Source organism: Molothrus ater, chromosome 4 (genome assembly GCF_012460135.2).
Source record: "Molothrus ater isolate BHLD 08-10-18 breed brown headed cowbird chromosome 4, BPBGC_Mater_1.1, whole genome shotgun sequence".
In the NCBI taxonomy this organism is placed as follows: Eukaryota; Metazoa; Chordata; class Aves; order Passeriformes; family Icteridae; genus Molothrus; species Molothrus ater.
The window spans coordinates 6,127,590-6,144,890 of NC_050481.2; the positions used below are offsets into that span (position 1 = coordinate 6,127,590).

A 17,301-nucleotide genomic window follows, 5' to 3' on the forward strand; every position below is an offset into this window, starting at 1 on the left:
TACTGCTCCATGCTAGCAACTCTTGAAAGGGCTGAAATCCATTAGCCTCAGATTTCAGTCCAACTGCCTGCAGAGCAAGGGGAGGGATGACAGAAATGTCAAGTCCCTGAAAAGCCTTAGAGATGATGCTACACCATCTAAACAAGGGATTAACAGTGAAAAGGAAAATGCGTTGGAGAACACATTTTCCTTCTAAGCTGCTGGACACTTCAGGAGCTGGCATGTTTACTTCTGGCATCTTGAGGAGTATTTTGGTCTAAGATCCTTTTGTTTGTTAGAAGGTGACATATTAAGTATGACACTTAATTAGCTGTTCCTCGAGTGGAGGCCTAACATACCGTGCCTCTGCTATGGTGTTGCAACACCAAGTAGTATAACTCCAGACAAAAGCTCTTGCAATTATTTTGTTTGTCACCACAGGTGGACTCCTGCCATGGAATTTCATGTGGGGCACAGCAGCTTTCATGACTCCATAAGGGCCTCCATCTGAAAACACCTCGTTCCTTTTCCAAGGAAGTTATGAACATGAATTTTGACAGTGTAAGACTTCAAGTCTAAAGGCTGCTGGATTCCCTTGGGTTTCTCCTTGACTTTCTGTATAGAGTAACACAGAAACAGAGAGTCAACATATTCAGTTTCTTTGTGCTGCCCTGCAAGTGAGTCACAGCTGTAAGGGTGATGGCTGATTAAATGGGAAAAAAGGGTATTTTGCTGCAGGTGGACAGGCAGTTGTGAATTTGTGATCGATGTCACACCACCAATACATCGTGAAGGGAAAGACTGGTGACCATTTTGTCCAGTGCTACAGCATGTTTTTCCTAATTTGCTTAAACAGAATACGACACAGGTAATGGTATTCCATATTGGAGTAATAATGGCTGAAATTTGCAAAGTAAAACAGTTGTTCTTGTGTACTGAAAGAGCTTAAAACCGAGACACAAATGCATCCAAACTATAATATTACCTTTAACTTCCCATAGAAGAAATCTTTTAAGGCTCAAAATGAAGGTCCCCCCAGTAGATTTTTTTTTCTCTTCTGAAGAGAAAAATACTGAGGTCTTTGTAAAGTGTAAAATGATTTTAGAATATTCATGACCTTTGGAAAAGGTCAGAGACAGGGAAAATGATGCCAGCATTTTAATTTGATATGTATTAAGAAAGACTGGCATCCAATCAAGGAAGTGTTCTGATCTCCAAAAATATTAAGTGTGTTCGATTATGCATGGGGAAACTTTAGAGGTAGATGTTAATTAAAAGAATAGTTAAATTTTGCTCTTAGTCGTAAAACTGAAGCAATTGCCACAGGCAACTTATTTCCTCTCAGTTCAATTTATTTGTTTTTGAGATGGTAGAATTTTTACTTATACAGATTTAGATGCTGCATTTCTATTACTAAATTAGTAGCCAGCGTCCAGGCTATCAGTGAAGGTGTGAAATCTGTGGGTCTGCTGCATTTTCATGCCTAAAATTATCCTTTAAACCATGTTGTTGGAGCCTTTCCTCCTTTTTTCTTGTCAAATTAAGGGCCTCATGAAATTTACCAGAGCATTTGCTCATATATTGAATATAATGCAGTATTATATAAATTTCTCTGTATATACATGTGTGTTGGTGGAAATATACATCACCTTTGTAAAGGTTTTTTTTTCTTATAAGGCTTTATGATAGCTAAACTACGACACTGCAGATGCTAAGCACAGAAAGCCATTGTGTGCAAATAGATAAGGGAACAAAAATAGTCAAAGGGAGTTTCATGTTCAGCTAGACCTGATTTTTTTTAAATTAAATTTTTACCTTAATGTCCACCTGTGGATGGGCAGGAATCCAACTGATCCAAAGCACTTTGATGATGATTTGTTCCCTGGCATTTGGTAACTAAAATTCAGGATATTTGTTTCATTCCTTCCAAACGACGCTGACACAGAACTTTTCTAACACTTTACTGGAAAAGTATGAGCTTTTAATATTTAACTTCTACTATTTATACATCTGTTAACGTAAAAAGAGGTAGAGAGAAAAGAGCTTGTTACGCTCCAGTGGTTTAATTATTATCATTAGCAGCACAATTTTAAAATACGTCTATAAATAGTTTTTTCCTCCTTTCCCTCTTTTTCCTTCTGCTTGCCTCACATGCCTTCGTACTTATTTTTAATTCCTTAATCAGATATGATCGCAAATCCATTTTCTAGCTACAAACTCCTATTCTAGCTACACCACTTCAGTTTAGAGAGCAACAATGAGTATGGTGTGACTGAAAATCCCCAAGAAAGCTGTTCAGTTTCTAGAAGGTCAATGTGTATGGTGCATATATATCATGTGTACTTATAATGTATATTGTGCGTATATATAATGTGTATTTATAATGTATATTGCGGTTTTGTGAAAGAGAACTGGTGTGATGCTAACAACCCGTGGAAGTCGAAGTTTTCCTCCCTGTTCGACTACACTGTGTGTACTTTTAGTCAAAAAACCATGCCTTTGCTGGGTACGTCGTAAGAATATACAGAATGTCTGTTTATTTTTTTAGACAAAAAGCGTCGCGTTCGCAAGGATGCCCGATTTCTGCCTTTAGATCCGCGCTCCCCCAAAACCAACCGCCGAAAGGGAAGGATGACTTGGTTTAGAAGGGAAGCTGCCTTCACGCACTGGTGGAAGAGGGAAAAAGAGGTGGGACAAACCCGGGCTGGGGACAAACCCTCACGGGACCCCGCCGTCCCCTCACGGGACCCCGCCGTCCCCTCACGGCGCCGCCGCTGCCCCGCCGGGCGCGCGCGCCCCCTGCAGCCGCCCCGCCCCGCGGCGCGCGCTGGCCCCTCCCCTCAGGAGCCGGGGGAGCCCCCGCATCCAGCCCCTCTTCCTGCCCCCCTCTCCCGGACTCCCGCTCGCCGCTCCCGGTGGGATGGAAGTGCCCCCGTAAAAGCCTCTTCCTTCTCCCCGGTAGCAGGCGGCGGGCCCCGTGTTCGGTGCAAAAATGCTGGGCATGTACGTGCCGGATAGGTTCGCCCTGAAGTCGTCCCGGGTGCAGGACGGGATGGGGCTCTACACGGCCCGCAGAGTGAAGAAGGTGGGTGATGGCGGGGGAACGGCCTGGCCCGGCCCGGCCCGGCGGGGAGCGGCTGCCACGTATCACCGGGGAGTTGGGCGGCTCTCCCGCCCCTCTGCCCCGCTCCAAGTTCGCCTGAGCCGCGCTGTGCCCGCCCGGGCTCCCTGTGCTCACGGGAGGCGCCGCCCGCCCGCTCCCCCCTCCCGGTACCAGGAGCCTCCCGGGGCGCTGCCGCCTCGGGCGGGACGGGGCGCGGGGGCCGGCGGAGGGTTTTAGCTCTGAGGAATTTTATTTTCCCCATTTTGTGATTTATTTATTTAATTTTTTTTTTTTTTTAAACTTGGTTTGTGCGTCTGGCACAGTTTTGAGGGCAGAGCTCTCCCGGGCGGGACCGCCTCCCTGAGGGTCCGGCTCTGAGGGCAGGGAGGCCTCCCGGGGTTCTCGGGCTCCCGTCACCTCCTCCCTCACGGCTCTCCGGGCTCGCTCGGCCGGACCGTGCTTTAATTCCTTTTCTCGGCGTAATAAAGCCGGGCCCCTGAACGATGTAATTCAGCTGAACCCAGTCTCGTACTCCAACCAGGTGATGCCTCTTCACACTTCATAATTGAAAGTATCTTGATGATGTGAAATTCCAGCTGAGACTGTCCGGGCGGCTTGTTAGGACACATAAAGGCATAACAAAGCTATGAACCCTTCTTTAGTATACACTTTTCTGTGTTTTGTCTGTTTCGCCTTCCATCTTTGTCCGCGTTTTGGCTCTGATTTTTTTTCCTAATTTTTCACTGGTTTCATCAACAGGACTTAGACTCGATGGGGTGGAGGTCTCACATTTTTAAGGTGTCCCTGAGTGTTAAGGGGACCGTGAGGGAACAATTTTATTTCGTTTGGTTTAATTCTTTAAAACTTTTCTACTGAGATTCTGAAGTTTCATTTCAAAACTTTTTGGGTTCACACAGCAGGGAAGGTTGTACACTATTTGCTAATTTCTGGACTCTGAAATAGAATGAATTAGAATGAAACTCATGGGAATTAGTATCCACAATTCAGAGCTGGGGGTCTGAGGTTCTGTCCTTTACACTGTTGACAGCTGAACCATTAGAGCTGCTTGCTGGGGCATATAAAGCGTTTTCCTGCTTGAATTATTCCACCTTACTTAGGAACTTCATACAGGCAAAGTGTGTGGGGTCAGAGCTGTGCAAGCCCCTAGAAAAAGTGTTGCTAATGCGGTGTGTACTTCATGTGGACTGCAGAAGGCAAAGGCAGCTGCAGTAGGATCTTGTTGTGTTAGGACTGTCTGGTGCCGGTGTCTGTCACAGACCTGTCCTTTGGCACTGAGTCCTCTGTGCTGGTAGCACGGAGAGCTGTGGTGTGCAAAGCCCTGCTCTGAGGAACAGGCAGAGGAACCAAGTCTTGAGTTGCTCTGTGGTTTGTTAAAACACACTCCTAAAGTTTTTTGGGGGCCTAAGTCCCGTGTTCTTTGTTGAGAGAAGGGTGGATGTGTAAATAACACAGGTGGTGCACTGGACACCGGTACATGGAGCCAGACTCCACGTTGCTCTTTTCCATGGAAAGAAAATTCACACCTGAATTGCTCTTAACTTGTTCCCCTGTCTAGTAATGAAGCAGAAGTACCACACTTTGTGGCTGTGATTAACAGCAGCTTATAGGTGTTAAATTAATTCCGTGGAGTTTTGGGATTGGGAGGAGGTGTTGAATGTGACACTTTATTGTGAAGTGAAACCTAAGTTGCTAAGTATTAAATACTGCACTGTTTTCTCTCTGTTGCTGCTACACAATTGCAGTTGTCTGAACTGAAAGTAAAAAAAAAAACAAATTGGATGAATTCATAATCAGAAATTGCAGTACAAGCTCTCTAAGTATTCTGGAGGCCTCTGAAAATTCTGCTAATAGCAAAGTTTTGGTAATAATACGTTCTGAACTGCTGCTGCCTGCCATCTGCTTGTGCACCTTCAGGCCTGGGGGGCTTTCAACATTTTGTTTGTAATCATAAAAGGTGCAAACTTTTTGTTTTGTTGCCTTACCAAAGCTGTGATTCCCGTGTACCTTCTGTTTTCCATGAGCTGGCCTCAGGCTGCAGGGCACCCACCTCATGAAGCTCTCGGTGTAATCGTCAGAGAGCCATTGCATTTCTCAGTGTTTTGCTGCAACTGGAAGATTAGTCACTGCTGCTTTTTTGAAAGCAACTGTTGAAAATAGCTTTTTTCAGCACTGGAAAAATGTGCTTTTCTATGCTGAATCATTTCTCTGCCTTCAGACTGTGTTGGGTGCTGGCTTTCATTGAGCAGAGGGGAAGTTGAAGTCTTGAGTGTGTTTTTGATTAATGTATGTTGGCATATAACAACATGCCTATTAACCAGAAATAATGTATGTATATGTGTACATATATATGAAGAAAATGGTCTGAAAAGCTGAACAAATAATTGCACTTATCCCCATGGACCAAGGCATCAGGTTTTGGTTACCCCCCCAAATTTGAGAAGCCATAAAAAGCGCTCAGCAATCCGCATCACCTGCAGCTTATGTTGTGTTTACTCTGTGTTCAGAGGTGGACATGTTGCTTTTGCCCTTGTTCTGAGCTTCCAGAAGGTCTTCAGTATTTGAATATTGCAGTAGGGATTTCCAGGTTTGGAGTGCTGAGGTGGGAATGGCGTGTGACATTAGCACTGTGGGTGCTGTCCACATACAGCTCTATTTGCCTATTTCCACCTTCCTTGCCCATGAGGTAAGAGAAGGAGCAACTTTCAGCCTGAGTATTGAATCCCAGGATTTGAAAAACTGGCAGGGGAGGAACTCTGACACTATTTATCAGCAGAATGATGAAGGGTGGTATGGAAATGGATGAGAGCGAAGGCTATGAAGGCCCAGAGTTACTGCCACTGCCCCTGTCTGGCTCCTTTCTTGCTCTGGGCTCCAGTTGCTGACTTCTGCTGTACTTGTGATTTTACCTTCTGCTTTGCTGTTCCTTGTAGTGAAGAGTTCTTTGTGCATATTTAAAAATTTGTCCCTCAGTTCTGTTGCCTCGTTCTGCAATGTCAGTTTCCTTTTCCTTTGTTGATTACCACTTCAGGTTTAATTTTAAATACAAGTTGTTTGTTTTTCTAAAAAAAATTGATTTCCTGTTTCCAATAGGAACAGTCCTGCATGTTTTCCATTCCACTTTTTTCTCTTTACCTGTAGGCAATCTGTAAAAACTAAGCAAGAAGGAAAGCATGTAGCAGGCTATTGCTGGGAATATGGAATGTGTCTGGAGGAAGGGATAAGTGGACAAGATCAATACTTTTTTTTTAAACCAAAATACTTTTGCTTTTAAAAGAAACACCAAAGTTGCTTTTCTATATATATGCTTAAAATCTCTAATGCTTGGAAGGATAAGTGCTTTTGGATGTGGATGCTGCCAGGAGGAGCACAGCATCCTCCTGCATGGCAGGTTTTAGGGCCTGTCCCTGTGTGTGGGGGGAACTTGGGCCTATGGGAGGTGAAAGTCCTATTTAATTATTTTGCCCTGCTGCTCCTGTGACGTCTGTGCAGGAAAAAACCCCTGATGCCAAATACTTTTGAGGAACATATCAATGGATGCTTTCACAGCGGGTGTTATGACTAGCAGGTGGTAGAACATTTTAATTTTGTTTATGAAGGCTCAAATTAATTCACAAGCACGTGCATACTCCCTTACAATTTTCAACAAACCTCTCTGTATGATCAAGCCCTCAGTTATGCAGTCTTTTGATTTGTGGCACTTCAAAAAGTAGCGTTGCAAATAATCTCACAAATAAATCTAATGTAAACTTGGTGCGTGCCAAGTTCTTTGTTTTAGTTGGATGCCTGTTGCAAGGTGCTTCCTGAAAATTTTGTAAGAAATATAAGAAATTTGACTTGTAAATTTCAGCCTTATTTAAAATAAAGAAAAATCCTGCTTCCCAGAGGAGAAATAAGCCTGCAGAAGGTAGATATGGTTTTATGAGGTTCTTCAAAGTGTGAGAAGAATGGGAATGAGCTTCAAGTTGAACCCCAAGCATGTGCACCTTCTTGGCAATAAAGTAGGACAATAAAGGAAAACTCTCCTTTCCTGTTTGAGGCTAAAAATTACTCCTCTGCTGGATTTTGGTGATTGGCTTGGCTTTTTCTTTTTTCCTCCTACTGATTCTTCTTCTGATATAATTTTTCCTTAGGGTGAAAAGTTTGGCCCCTTTGCAGGGGAGAAGCGAATGCCGCAGGAACTGGATGAGAGCACAGACTGCAGGCTCATGTGGGAAGTGAGTACAGTGACTTCACTGCACCTTGCACCAAGTGTTCTCACAATCAGGTTTTACTGTGACAAATCCTTTCTGTTTTGTGTCGTAGCTTAAAGATCCTGTAGTGAGATTTAGTATTTTTAAATTACGCTGCCTGGGTGGAGGAGGATTGACTGCTTTAAAGCTAAAGAAAAAACAAATGATGCTTTCTAATCGATGAAGTGTGAAAAAACATCAAGCAATACAAATATAATAACACTGTGAAAAATCATTAAAACATGTGAAAATAATTAGAAAAATGAACTTGAATTGGGAAGCAGATTGTAAGTTACAGAGATACTGATTTATACTAATCAACAGGTACCAGCTTATGGCTTCCTTCTGCTGTAATATGAAACATTTCCAGGTGTGACACTTGTGTTGGGATTTGGATCAAACTGCATGAGCAAAGTTTTAAAATTTTACCAGTTTTTAATGCAATGAATAGGTGTGAGGTCTTTAGTAAAATAGAAGCCTGGTGCTGTGGGCAACTTTTTATTTTTTATATGCATTAGGCAGGAACAGCAGTTGAGGCACTAGTTCTTGTATTTAGGTACATAACCCATCCTAGCTCCTGTTGTTCCTCTGTGTGCCTGAGGTAAAATATGAGTTCGCCAGTTGAGGAGATTACACTGACTGAATAATACTGGCAATAACAACATTTCCAACCTGATACAAATGCCTTCTTTCCAGTGCCTCTGTTCTGTCTTTGTAATCTTTATTTACTGCTGCAGTTCTTTGAGCAGAATTTAATTTTTTTTTCTTTTTTTCCTTTTTTTTTTCTCCTCAGCCAAGCAGTTTCTATTGAATGCACATTTATTCCTCTTTTACACCGAGGAGAAGACTCATTTCTTACTTTTGTACCTTTCTGTGCTTAGAGGTGGAAGGACTGTTTACTGCATGGTACAAAAAAACCTTATGTTTGACATCTGGCTTAAAGCACTCTCAGTGCTTTTAGCACAAAATACATGTTTATTTGAAAAATCTCTGGCATTAACATCCCTGAGCAGCTTATGAAGAGAGCAGAGTATTGATGCAGCCCTAGCAGAGCTACAGATAGATTCCATGCCCCAGAAAGATGTGAGCATGTTAAAAGCCCATCTCTTTTAACCCAAGCTCAGTGTAAATATTGTGAGTGGTGAAACGTCCCTAGGTGATTGCTAGCTCCAGCCTGCGAAGCTCTTTCTTCTCCCTTTCTTCTGTCGATTTCAATCTAGGGGTGTGCCCCAAATGCCCTTTCCCAGAGAGGAGGTGTGGATCATTCGTTCCCCTTTCCCTTTTGGGTTATGTACTCAGAGGAGCCACTTCTCACCCTCTTTGTTCCCAGCTGGACCCAGAGCAGTACAGTGTGCTTTTATTGCAGGTGTTTGCTGAGCACAGTCCGTGTTAGTGTGCCCTGGCTCACTTGGCCCTTCCTGATGTTTCTGCAGGTTGTTTTAAATCAGTGAAATGCTTGTGCTAGAGCAAGGTTTTCAGAAAAGACAGTGGGTGGATTACAGCAGTGAGAAGGCCTTTAGGTTTATTGGAAAGCTTTATGATTTTCCAGATTCCTCATTGCTCGTACTTAACTAGATTTATCTGTTTCTGCACGACAGGAAAGAAAAGGCAAATACATTTATTTATTGGTGACACTAATGTGACCCCGTTGACAGCAAATCAGAAAATGAGGTTTTTATGAGCTGTTTTAAAATCATTTCATAAGATCTTACTGTAACCTAGTTTTGAGAACCTTGAAAAGATTCCTGCATACCAAATTTTATGACTTCCTGAATGTTTTAAACCAAGTTGTTCATGTTTACTGAAGTTGATCTGAACGTGAGCTTTATAATATAATTTAAATCATGCTGGGAGTAGTCTGAAGTTGAAAATTGAGACCAGGAATGCAGAAAGTAAGACTTGAACAGCCCAAGTAGATGGTTATTCCAGAGCCTGTGGGAAGCACGCACAGAAACTGGCCAAGTTTGTGTGTAGTCAGCTGTACCAAAGATATTAAAAATAATTAATTTGAAGGCTATTGGCGGGAGGCACACTAAAGCCTGCCTTCACAGTCCGATGGCAGTCAAAAAAAAAATGTTTTCAGAGAGAACACCTTCAGAAAGAAGTCTCAAGCAGTAGAGGCTTTTTGTAAGTCAAGGAAAAAAATGGGCATTATTGCAACATTTCTCTCCTTGGCATGTGATGCCTGGGATCCAGGCTTCACTTTTATGAAATATTTTGCTGTGAGGAAGCCTGCCACATGCATTTCTAGTTGTGCAGAGCAGTGCTCTGTGATGTGGTCTGTTTTGATCCAGCCTTTCCTTTTTCTCCGAGACCAGCACTGCGAGTGGGCATCTCTGGGGCATCGCGTTGAGATGGGATTGCACGCCTTGTTTTCGTTTGGTCTCAGGGAAAATGTGGCACCTAGAACATTTACTGAGCCCAGTGATTTTCTTCAGTAAAATACTGAAGATGGTAGAGTTTTTACTTAAATTAAATATAGCAAAATGCCATTACTCTGTCTGTAGCATGCATAGTTGTGAAGAAATCAAAGGTTTTTACTTGCTCATTCAACAGATTCCGGGAAGTGGAAGATTCCAATGGGTGGGAAGCATCCTTGATCTTGCTGTTATCTTTGTAAGGAGCTACAGGCTGAAATGTTTTATTTATGAGTGGTGTGAAAGGAAAAAAAAGCCCCTCAAACAAGCCTGTGGTAGCCATTTAGTTAAGAGTGATAATAAAAAGCCAAGAAAATGTCCAAATGGCTTTGTGCTTTCTCTTTCTTTTTGTTAAGAAAACACCTCAGTGTTATCCCCTAGCTCTCTGAACGTGCTGGTAAAGGATGTTTATTATTTCATCACCAGCTTGTTGCTGGTCATCAATTGAGAGTTGTGTTCTTACAGCTTGATTAAATACTTGTTTGTGTGTATTAGTAAACTTGGCACAGCAGCTTTGAACTGTATTTGCTGGAGAAGCAAGTGCTTAAAGGCAAGCAGGAAATAATCTTCAGGTTAGAAGTTCACAGACGTTTTTGCTCTGGAGGCTCAGATGTGCCTTTGTGGAGGGAAGATATCAGTTCATTTATGCATGTTCAGTTCCTTTTCTTCATTATCCTTAACCAAGAAAGGGGAATTCATTTCACTCCTACTGGATTGTGGCAGGCATATACTTCTGGTGATGACTTTGGCAAATGTTGAAACAGGGAGCGCTGGAAAGATTTGGTCCTCCTTCAAATACTCTGACATTCCATGAAGAAATGTTGGTCAGGGTTGGATGGAACATAATACACCATGTAATGCTGAATGTTACATATTTCAGGTTGGGTTTCTGTCTATCTGCCAGGATCATGTTTTCTTCATTGTTGCATTAAAACCAAAGAGATCTGAAAACGGTCTTTCAATGGAAGCCAATGTTTGTGTTTATTTATATAAGAAAATGAAATGAACTTACATTTCTACTGCTTCATTTGCATCGCTTCTGCTGTGACAGTTGTTTTCAGTTAAATAAGCCTGCCTGAAAAGTGGTGAAGGCAACAGAAAATCTGCTACTCGCTGCAGCCAGCTTCAGATCAGAGCTGTGGTGTTTAGGATTGAGGTATAAGAAGTCAAGCACATGAAGCTTGGTGTGTTTTGGTGGCTTTGTTTTTTTTTTTTTTTCTTCTTTCTTTGATATCTTGCCTATAAAAAGTGCGTCTGGCATAGGAGGAGGGCTCTTACATACAAGAAATTAAGTCAACTGATGTCCATTGATTCGTGATGAAATAAATCTTAATTAGATGAATTCTGTGTTTGCTGTCAAGGTGAATATAGTACTATAAATCTAATTCTGAACAATACAGTCTTTAATTTTTCTGTGTGTAGGCTACCTTCCCAGTGATTGTTCCTCAAATACTGTTTACATTGAAAGCTGTTTGCTTTTAAATGTTTTTGGCTGAATCTTTGTTTACTTTTCAGCAATGCTTTTGTTTTTCTCATTTCTTAGATGGTCTGGGCTTTTACACAAATCAGAAATTGGTGCAGTATCTCAGCTGCAAGTCTACATCCCAGAATTTCACTTTTAGTAAATTATTCTCAAATGGGATAGATAGATCTCCAGAGTAGCTACTGATGCTATAATCAACTCTGTTAAAACTTGCTTTAGTCATCTTTTTCCATGTTAAATGTATGATTTTGTGTTAATTTCAGTGACTTTTGGAGCAGGCCCATTACTGATCTCTTGGTTTGTGTGATGAGAAGGATCTACTCCTGAGAGTAGCTGAGAATGTTAACCTCCCATCTTCAGCTATGGGACGTGTTTAGGATGCTGCTCGGCTGAGGTGTTTGTATTGCAGTCTGAACTTGCTGTAGAAGATCACACACAGGGAGAGAGGGAGATTTGGGAATCATTCCAGGGAAAGGGAAGTTCAACCCTGCTCCTGAAAGCTCCACAATTTGCAGGAGTCTAGGAGTGAGCCTCCTCTACCCTTCTGTCCCTGGCAGGGTCAGGGAATGTCAGGCACCACAAGGAGCTTCATTACCATGGAAAACTTGCTGTGTGTTTTGGCTGATGGAAAATGTCACATGCTGTCTCTGTCCCAGACTTCTTACCGAGCAAGCAAATCAGCACTTGCTGCCTCAGGTTTCTTTTGCTGGAGTTATTTAAAATATCTCCAGCAATGTTAAAATGTGAATTTCCACTCTGCAGTGAGCTCTCTGATGGTCTGAACTCAGGATGCAGAAGTATTGCATCTAGCTGTTTTATGCTGCAGCAATGAAGATCATATTTTCAGCTAATCCAAAAAGAAGCAGTGCAGAAACCAGTGCTTTTCTCTACATGATTGTTTGATGAACGTGGATTTTTTGATTTAGAAATGCTTAGGAAATGGTTTCCAGAAAGCAGCTTAGGTGTTGTTTAGGCCTGTGTAGGGTTTCATATGGGGAGCTCATACATTGACCAGGGACACATCTTCTCCAGAACTCTTCTGTTCCTGAATTCTTCTGATGCTTGTTAATGTGGCATCATTGCAGTTGTCCTGATTGCCTTTGAGGTGGAACCTCACCCTGTGTGGTGACAGTGAATGTCGTGTGTTTCCTCTTACATTGCAGGCATTTGGCTGAATTAGTTCAGTGACACCTTTTGTGTTGATTCTCAAGAAGATAGTTCTTGGGCACCTCAGTTTGAGGTACATAGTGTGGATCTGTGTATCCATTTTGAGGTGCTGGTTTTAAGTGCTAGGTTTGGGATCCACTGCCATCAGTTCATTTAGGAGCCTGCTGTTGATGCTACCAGAAAAGCACTGGTTCATGTCACCAGTCTAGTCCACACAAAGTGCAGTGTTTTTGCACTTTTTCTTGACTTCTCATGCTCACATCTGTATATTCAATGCAGCATTAGTTCTTTATGAGGTGAAAGAAGCAGTGGAAAATACAGAATGTTTTTAAGGGATTTATCATATTCCTTTATCGATAGTTTCCTTATGTGTTAAAGCTCTGCTTCGTGTTTGGCATCTCTCTCTGGATTGCCAGAGACTCTGGAAGCATAACTGAGATGACTGTGTATCACTGAAGCAAATATAAGTTATATCATTTAAGGATCAAGCCAATAAAGAAAAACTGATGGAAAGTTAGATAGTGTAATGTATAGTTTTTATAATAGGACCTGGATTGCTTCTCATCCCAACTGAAAATCTGATGGAAGCCTTTCTAGGATCTCCATGGTGGGCTCCTGTAACTTGTGCTTTGGTAGCTGAAGCACAAAGCCTCTGTGGAGGTGGGTGATTATTACAATATCCCAGAATAGTTTGGGTTGGAAAGCACCCTAAAGACCATCCAGTCCAGCCCCCCTGCCAGGGACAGGGATGCCACTGGTTAGATCAGGTTGCTCAGGGCCCCATCCCATCTGGCCTTGAACACTCCCAGGGTTGGGACATGCAGTGCCTCTCTGGGAAACCATTAGTGCTTAGTGTCAGATAATATTGTTTCCAGATGCATTTCAATGTGTAGGTTTGATCCTTTTCACTGTGGTTAATCCATGTGTTGGAAAGTAAGAGCTTTTAAAGTTTGAATGTTGGCACCTTTTCATGATGTGTCCTTTTTCCTTCAGAAGAGCAGTAATGACTTTTGAAGATCCTTATTTGTTTGCAGAACTACAGTAATTCTTTTTTTGCTTAATCTGAGAACAACGTGCTGTCAGCAGCTATTATTGTAATGGAATACAGTTTTTGTCTTTTTAATGATACCCTAAATGTTTAGGTAATTGAAGCAGTCATACTGAAGAAATATGATATTGCATTCTATTAGAAACAAATAGAGCAAGAATGTGAGCAATTCATATACAAAGCCACGAAGACAATCTAATTTTGATCTTACATAGCCAAATTCCCTAGCTCTTAGGAAATACCTGCCCTGGATACTTCTTGCTGACAGATGGAAAATAAAATCCATTCATTATATAAATAAATCACATGGAATAATAGTGTGGCTCTATGACCTTTTTGCATGGCTCTATGTTGTCTGGATCGGTGGAGATTCAAGTTATTTATTATTTAAAATGAAACAAAAGGAGTTTTTTGGCAGTGATAGATATATTTTTACAGCAGTATGTCTTTGTGTTTAGGGGGAAGAATGACTTAGTTAATATTACGTTTTTGTTTCTATTATCTTCCTTTTTTTCAATGTAAGCTGGAATTCTGTCAAAATTGTAGAAATCATATGAATGATATGGATCTGTAATGGTATCCAAAAGGTCTCGATATGGAGATGGATGTATCTTGTGTGCCCAAATCTTTCTTTAAAGTGTTTTTTTCACTGAGTGGACAAAACCTGGACATATTTGGTTTTTGAGTTTTAATTTTGCTTGGGGATTTGTTTTGAATGTTTCAGGTTCGTGGGAGCAAAGGCGAGGTCCTTTATATCCTGGATGCCAGCAACCCACGCCATTCGAACTGGCTGCGCTTTGTCCACGAGGCTCCGTCCCAGGAACAGAAGAACCTGGCAGCCATCCAGGTAGATTTGGTGGATTTCTACCATTTGCTTCCTGTTACTCATTTGCTAATTTGATTTCCTCCTCTTTGGCCTTCATGTCTTGTAATAAAATTGCAAGATCTGAGCAAAGTAGTGAACTGCTTTTCTCTTTCTGCCTTTGTTTTTAGAAGAGAACTCTTCTGCTTAAGGTAATACCACAAATAAGGGTGGTAGGATGAAAGACCAGAAAAGTCCTTGGAATCTGATGCTATTTGAAAGGTTTAAGTATTATCATTATTTAGAGACCTGTGTGTGTTTCATGCCAAACTTGGGTATGGGCTTACTTGTGTGTAAAGCAGAATCATGCATTTTTCATTATTGTTCAATAAAATTAGTAATATCATATAATATAGATAACATATTATATAATTAATTATGAAAGTGTGACAGGATTGAAAGGAGTCATGGTGCTGAAAATATTTAAGTAGAAAACAGAAAATCGAACAATCTTAATTGTCTGATAGGATGATCATATAGTGCCTGAGGATAAATTAATAAAAAAAGTTAATTTTCTTGTCTTTGCTGTTGATCTGAATTTATCCAGCTTATTTTTTCATTTTTATAGTTGTCATTTGCAGCACTCTCTGGTAATGAGTTCCACTGCTTTAATTATGTTGAAATATACTTCTGTTTTTCTTCTAGACACTCCTTAATTTCACTTGATTTCCTAGTTCTGGTATGACAGTGAATAGTTACTTTATTTTTCTGTGCCATCTTTGATTTTATGGAATTCTATTATATCCTTTCACTCTTATTTGACAGCTCTTCTCTCAAGCTGGAGAGTCTTATTCTGTTTAATTGCTCATTTTTGGCAGCGTTCTGTGACTTTACAGGATACAACAGAGACAGGGATACCTTTCCAGTGCCAGCTGTTGTTCTTTTGGACATTATTAAAGAAATTAGCTCTCTGCTTTTTTTTTTAACAGCTCAGTTCCGCAGTAAATTAATTTCCACTCCCACATAAATAAGAATTACATGACTCTGTGCATTTTTTTTTTCTCAAAATGTATGCTTTACAAAATGTTGTTTCAGGCCAACTTAAGGTATTTGCTGATGTAATCCAAACTGGAAAACAATCAGGAAAAGAACAATTATTTATCAGCATTTCTTAAAATGACTGTTCTGCTTTTTCATAATGAGATGACTGTCTTCCTCCAGGATTAGCCCGTGTGTCCCTGACAAAATAATTATAGTTTATTTTGAGGCCAGACAAAAAATTTTGGTTTTTCTATGCCAAGAAAGCAGAAGTTTGTTTCTGATGAAATTTGTTGTCCTCCTTATGTCAGCAGACATGAAGGGCTCTCATACAGGAGGTGTGATTAGCACCTCATCAGTGCACAGTCATTGTCAGCAAAGGCAAAGTAAGGCTCACAGGAGAGAGCAGTGAGAAGAATTCATGATGTTCATGATTATCTTTCCAGTAAATGACCTGAACTTCTGAATAGAAGTTTTAATGGAATATCCAGTGCATGCCAGTGGGTTTCTTTATAAGGAAAATGATAGAAACGAATAAAAATTTGCTAAATTATCTCACAGGGTTTTTTAGGACTTTAAAGCGTATCCTAGTACAGAGTATTCAGATGGAAAAATATTCTAGCCTTCATTGGGAGCTATTACTGAAAACTGGAGCTTGGAGAAATGCCAGAATTGCTGAAGTAGTTTAGCCTTGTGTTCTGTTCAGTGTCACATTTGTGTCTCAGAGGTTTTCTGCCTTGCCATGCAATCTAACACCGTAGGAATAGATCAGGAGAGAGAGCTGAGGCTTCTGGATCTTGTGTGTGTGTGGTTCAGGTGCTGTATTTTAGATGAGGTATAATCTGAAATCTGGGCTGTGTGTGGGAGTGTGTGAAATCATCTCCATGCATTTCCTGCATTGCAGTTTCTGCCCTCAGACATTGCCAGTGTTGGTTTTACCTCTGCCAGAGCTGGCATCCTGGAGCTGCAGGGAAGGGCTGGCAAAGGCAGTGTGCTTGTTGGGAGAGGTAGCCAGGGAGAACTGGCACAACAGGTAGGCTGAAGAGCTGCTTTGCTGCCAGGGAATCAGATACAGAGGGAAATCAGGTAACACTCTGAGGGCACAGAGGCAAAGTGGGTAAGGATTAGGAAGGCTGGGTTGGAGCCAGCTGTTGAGGTTCTGAAGGGTGGAAAAGCCCTACACTCCCTCAGGTAACACAAGACTGTGCTGCTTCCTCCTCCTGTGTTGTAGACTTTCAGGAGTGATGAGTTAAGTGTTTTATGCTTTTGATTAAAGTGTGATGGGCTGTCGGTGGTCCTGTGTTCCCTCTTACAAAGCAGATATGAAGGTGTTTAACGGTATGGAAAAGCCAAGAGTCTGCATGGAAGACTTCTGGAGTGGACCAGAAAGGAGATAGCAAGGGCTGTTGGGACTGGAAAACTGTATTTGCTGAGCAGGTCTGGTGGCTTATAGTGTCAAAGAGGACAGTGAAGTCCAAGGTGAGAAAAACATAATTGAAAAATAAACCAGGAATAACAGGAAGGGAGGTTGTGATGCCACTGCGATGAGCAAGCGCTTGGAGTTTTCTCCCAAGGACAGTTGTGGTTTGCTGCAGATGAGTGTTAGGAAAACAGCCAGCACATGGGCAGGTGGAATGGCTGCAGATGTGTTCTTAGAAACAGGGGGGTGATTCAAATAATGTAAAAGACTGTTTACTGTGTGTGCATGCATGTAGATTAATGTGATGCATACAGGTGCTGCTGGTGGGGAGAGAGAGATGTGAATTCTTTTGTGGTTTCTGGAGAGCTTCCATTGCTTTCACTCAAAATGCTGCCTTGAGGAGCTACTACAGCCAGTGGGTATATCTTGATTAATTACCTCTCTGAATACCTGGCTGTTAGCATTTGTTTGGATGGAAAAGCCAAACAAATTAACCTTGGAGGAGAAATGAGTATAGATTGGGCTGGCACCAAAGCTAATTTCTTTCTAATGCAAATGTAACCCAGAGCATTCAAACATTGACAGCTCCTAGTA

At 41.5% G+C, this 17,301-nt stretch overlaps 1 protein-coding gene across 1 annotated transcript in view; it reads left to right on the forward strand.

Moving 5' to 3' along the window:
- Window positions 1-2,971: 2,971 nt before the first annotated feature.
- Window positions 2,972-17,301, forward strand: part of PRDM5 (PR/SET domain 5) — a 58,290-nt gene continuing 43,960 nt past the window's right edge. Inside the window, 3 exon segments of the mRNA XM_036382607.1 lie at window positions 2,972-3,064; window positions 7,234-7,317; window positions 14,172-14,294. Of these exon segments, the coding sequence (XP_036238500.1) occupies window positions 2,972-3,064; window positions 7,234-7,317; window positions 14,172-14,294 (300 nt within the window).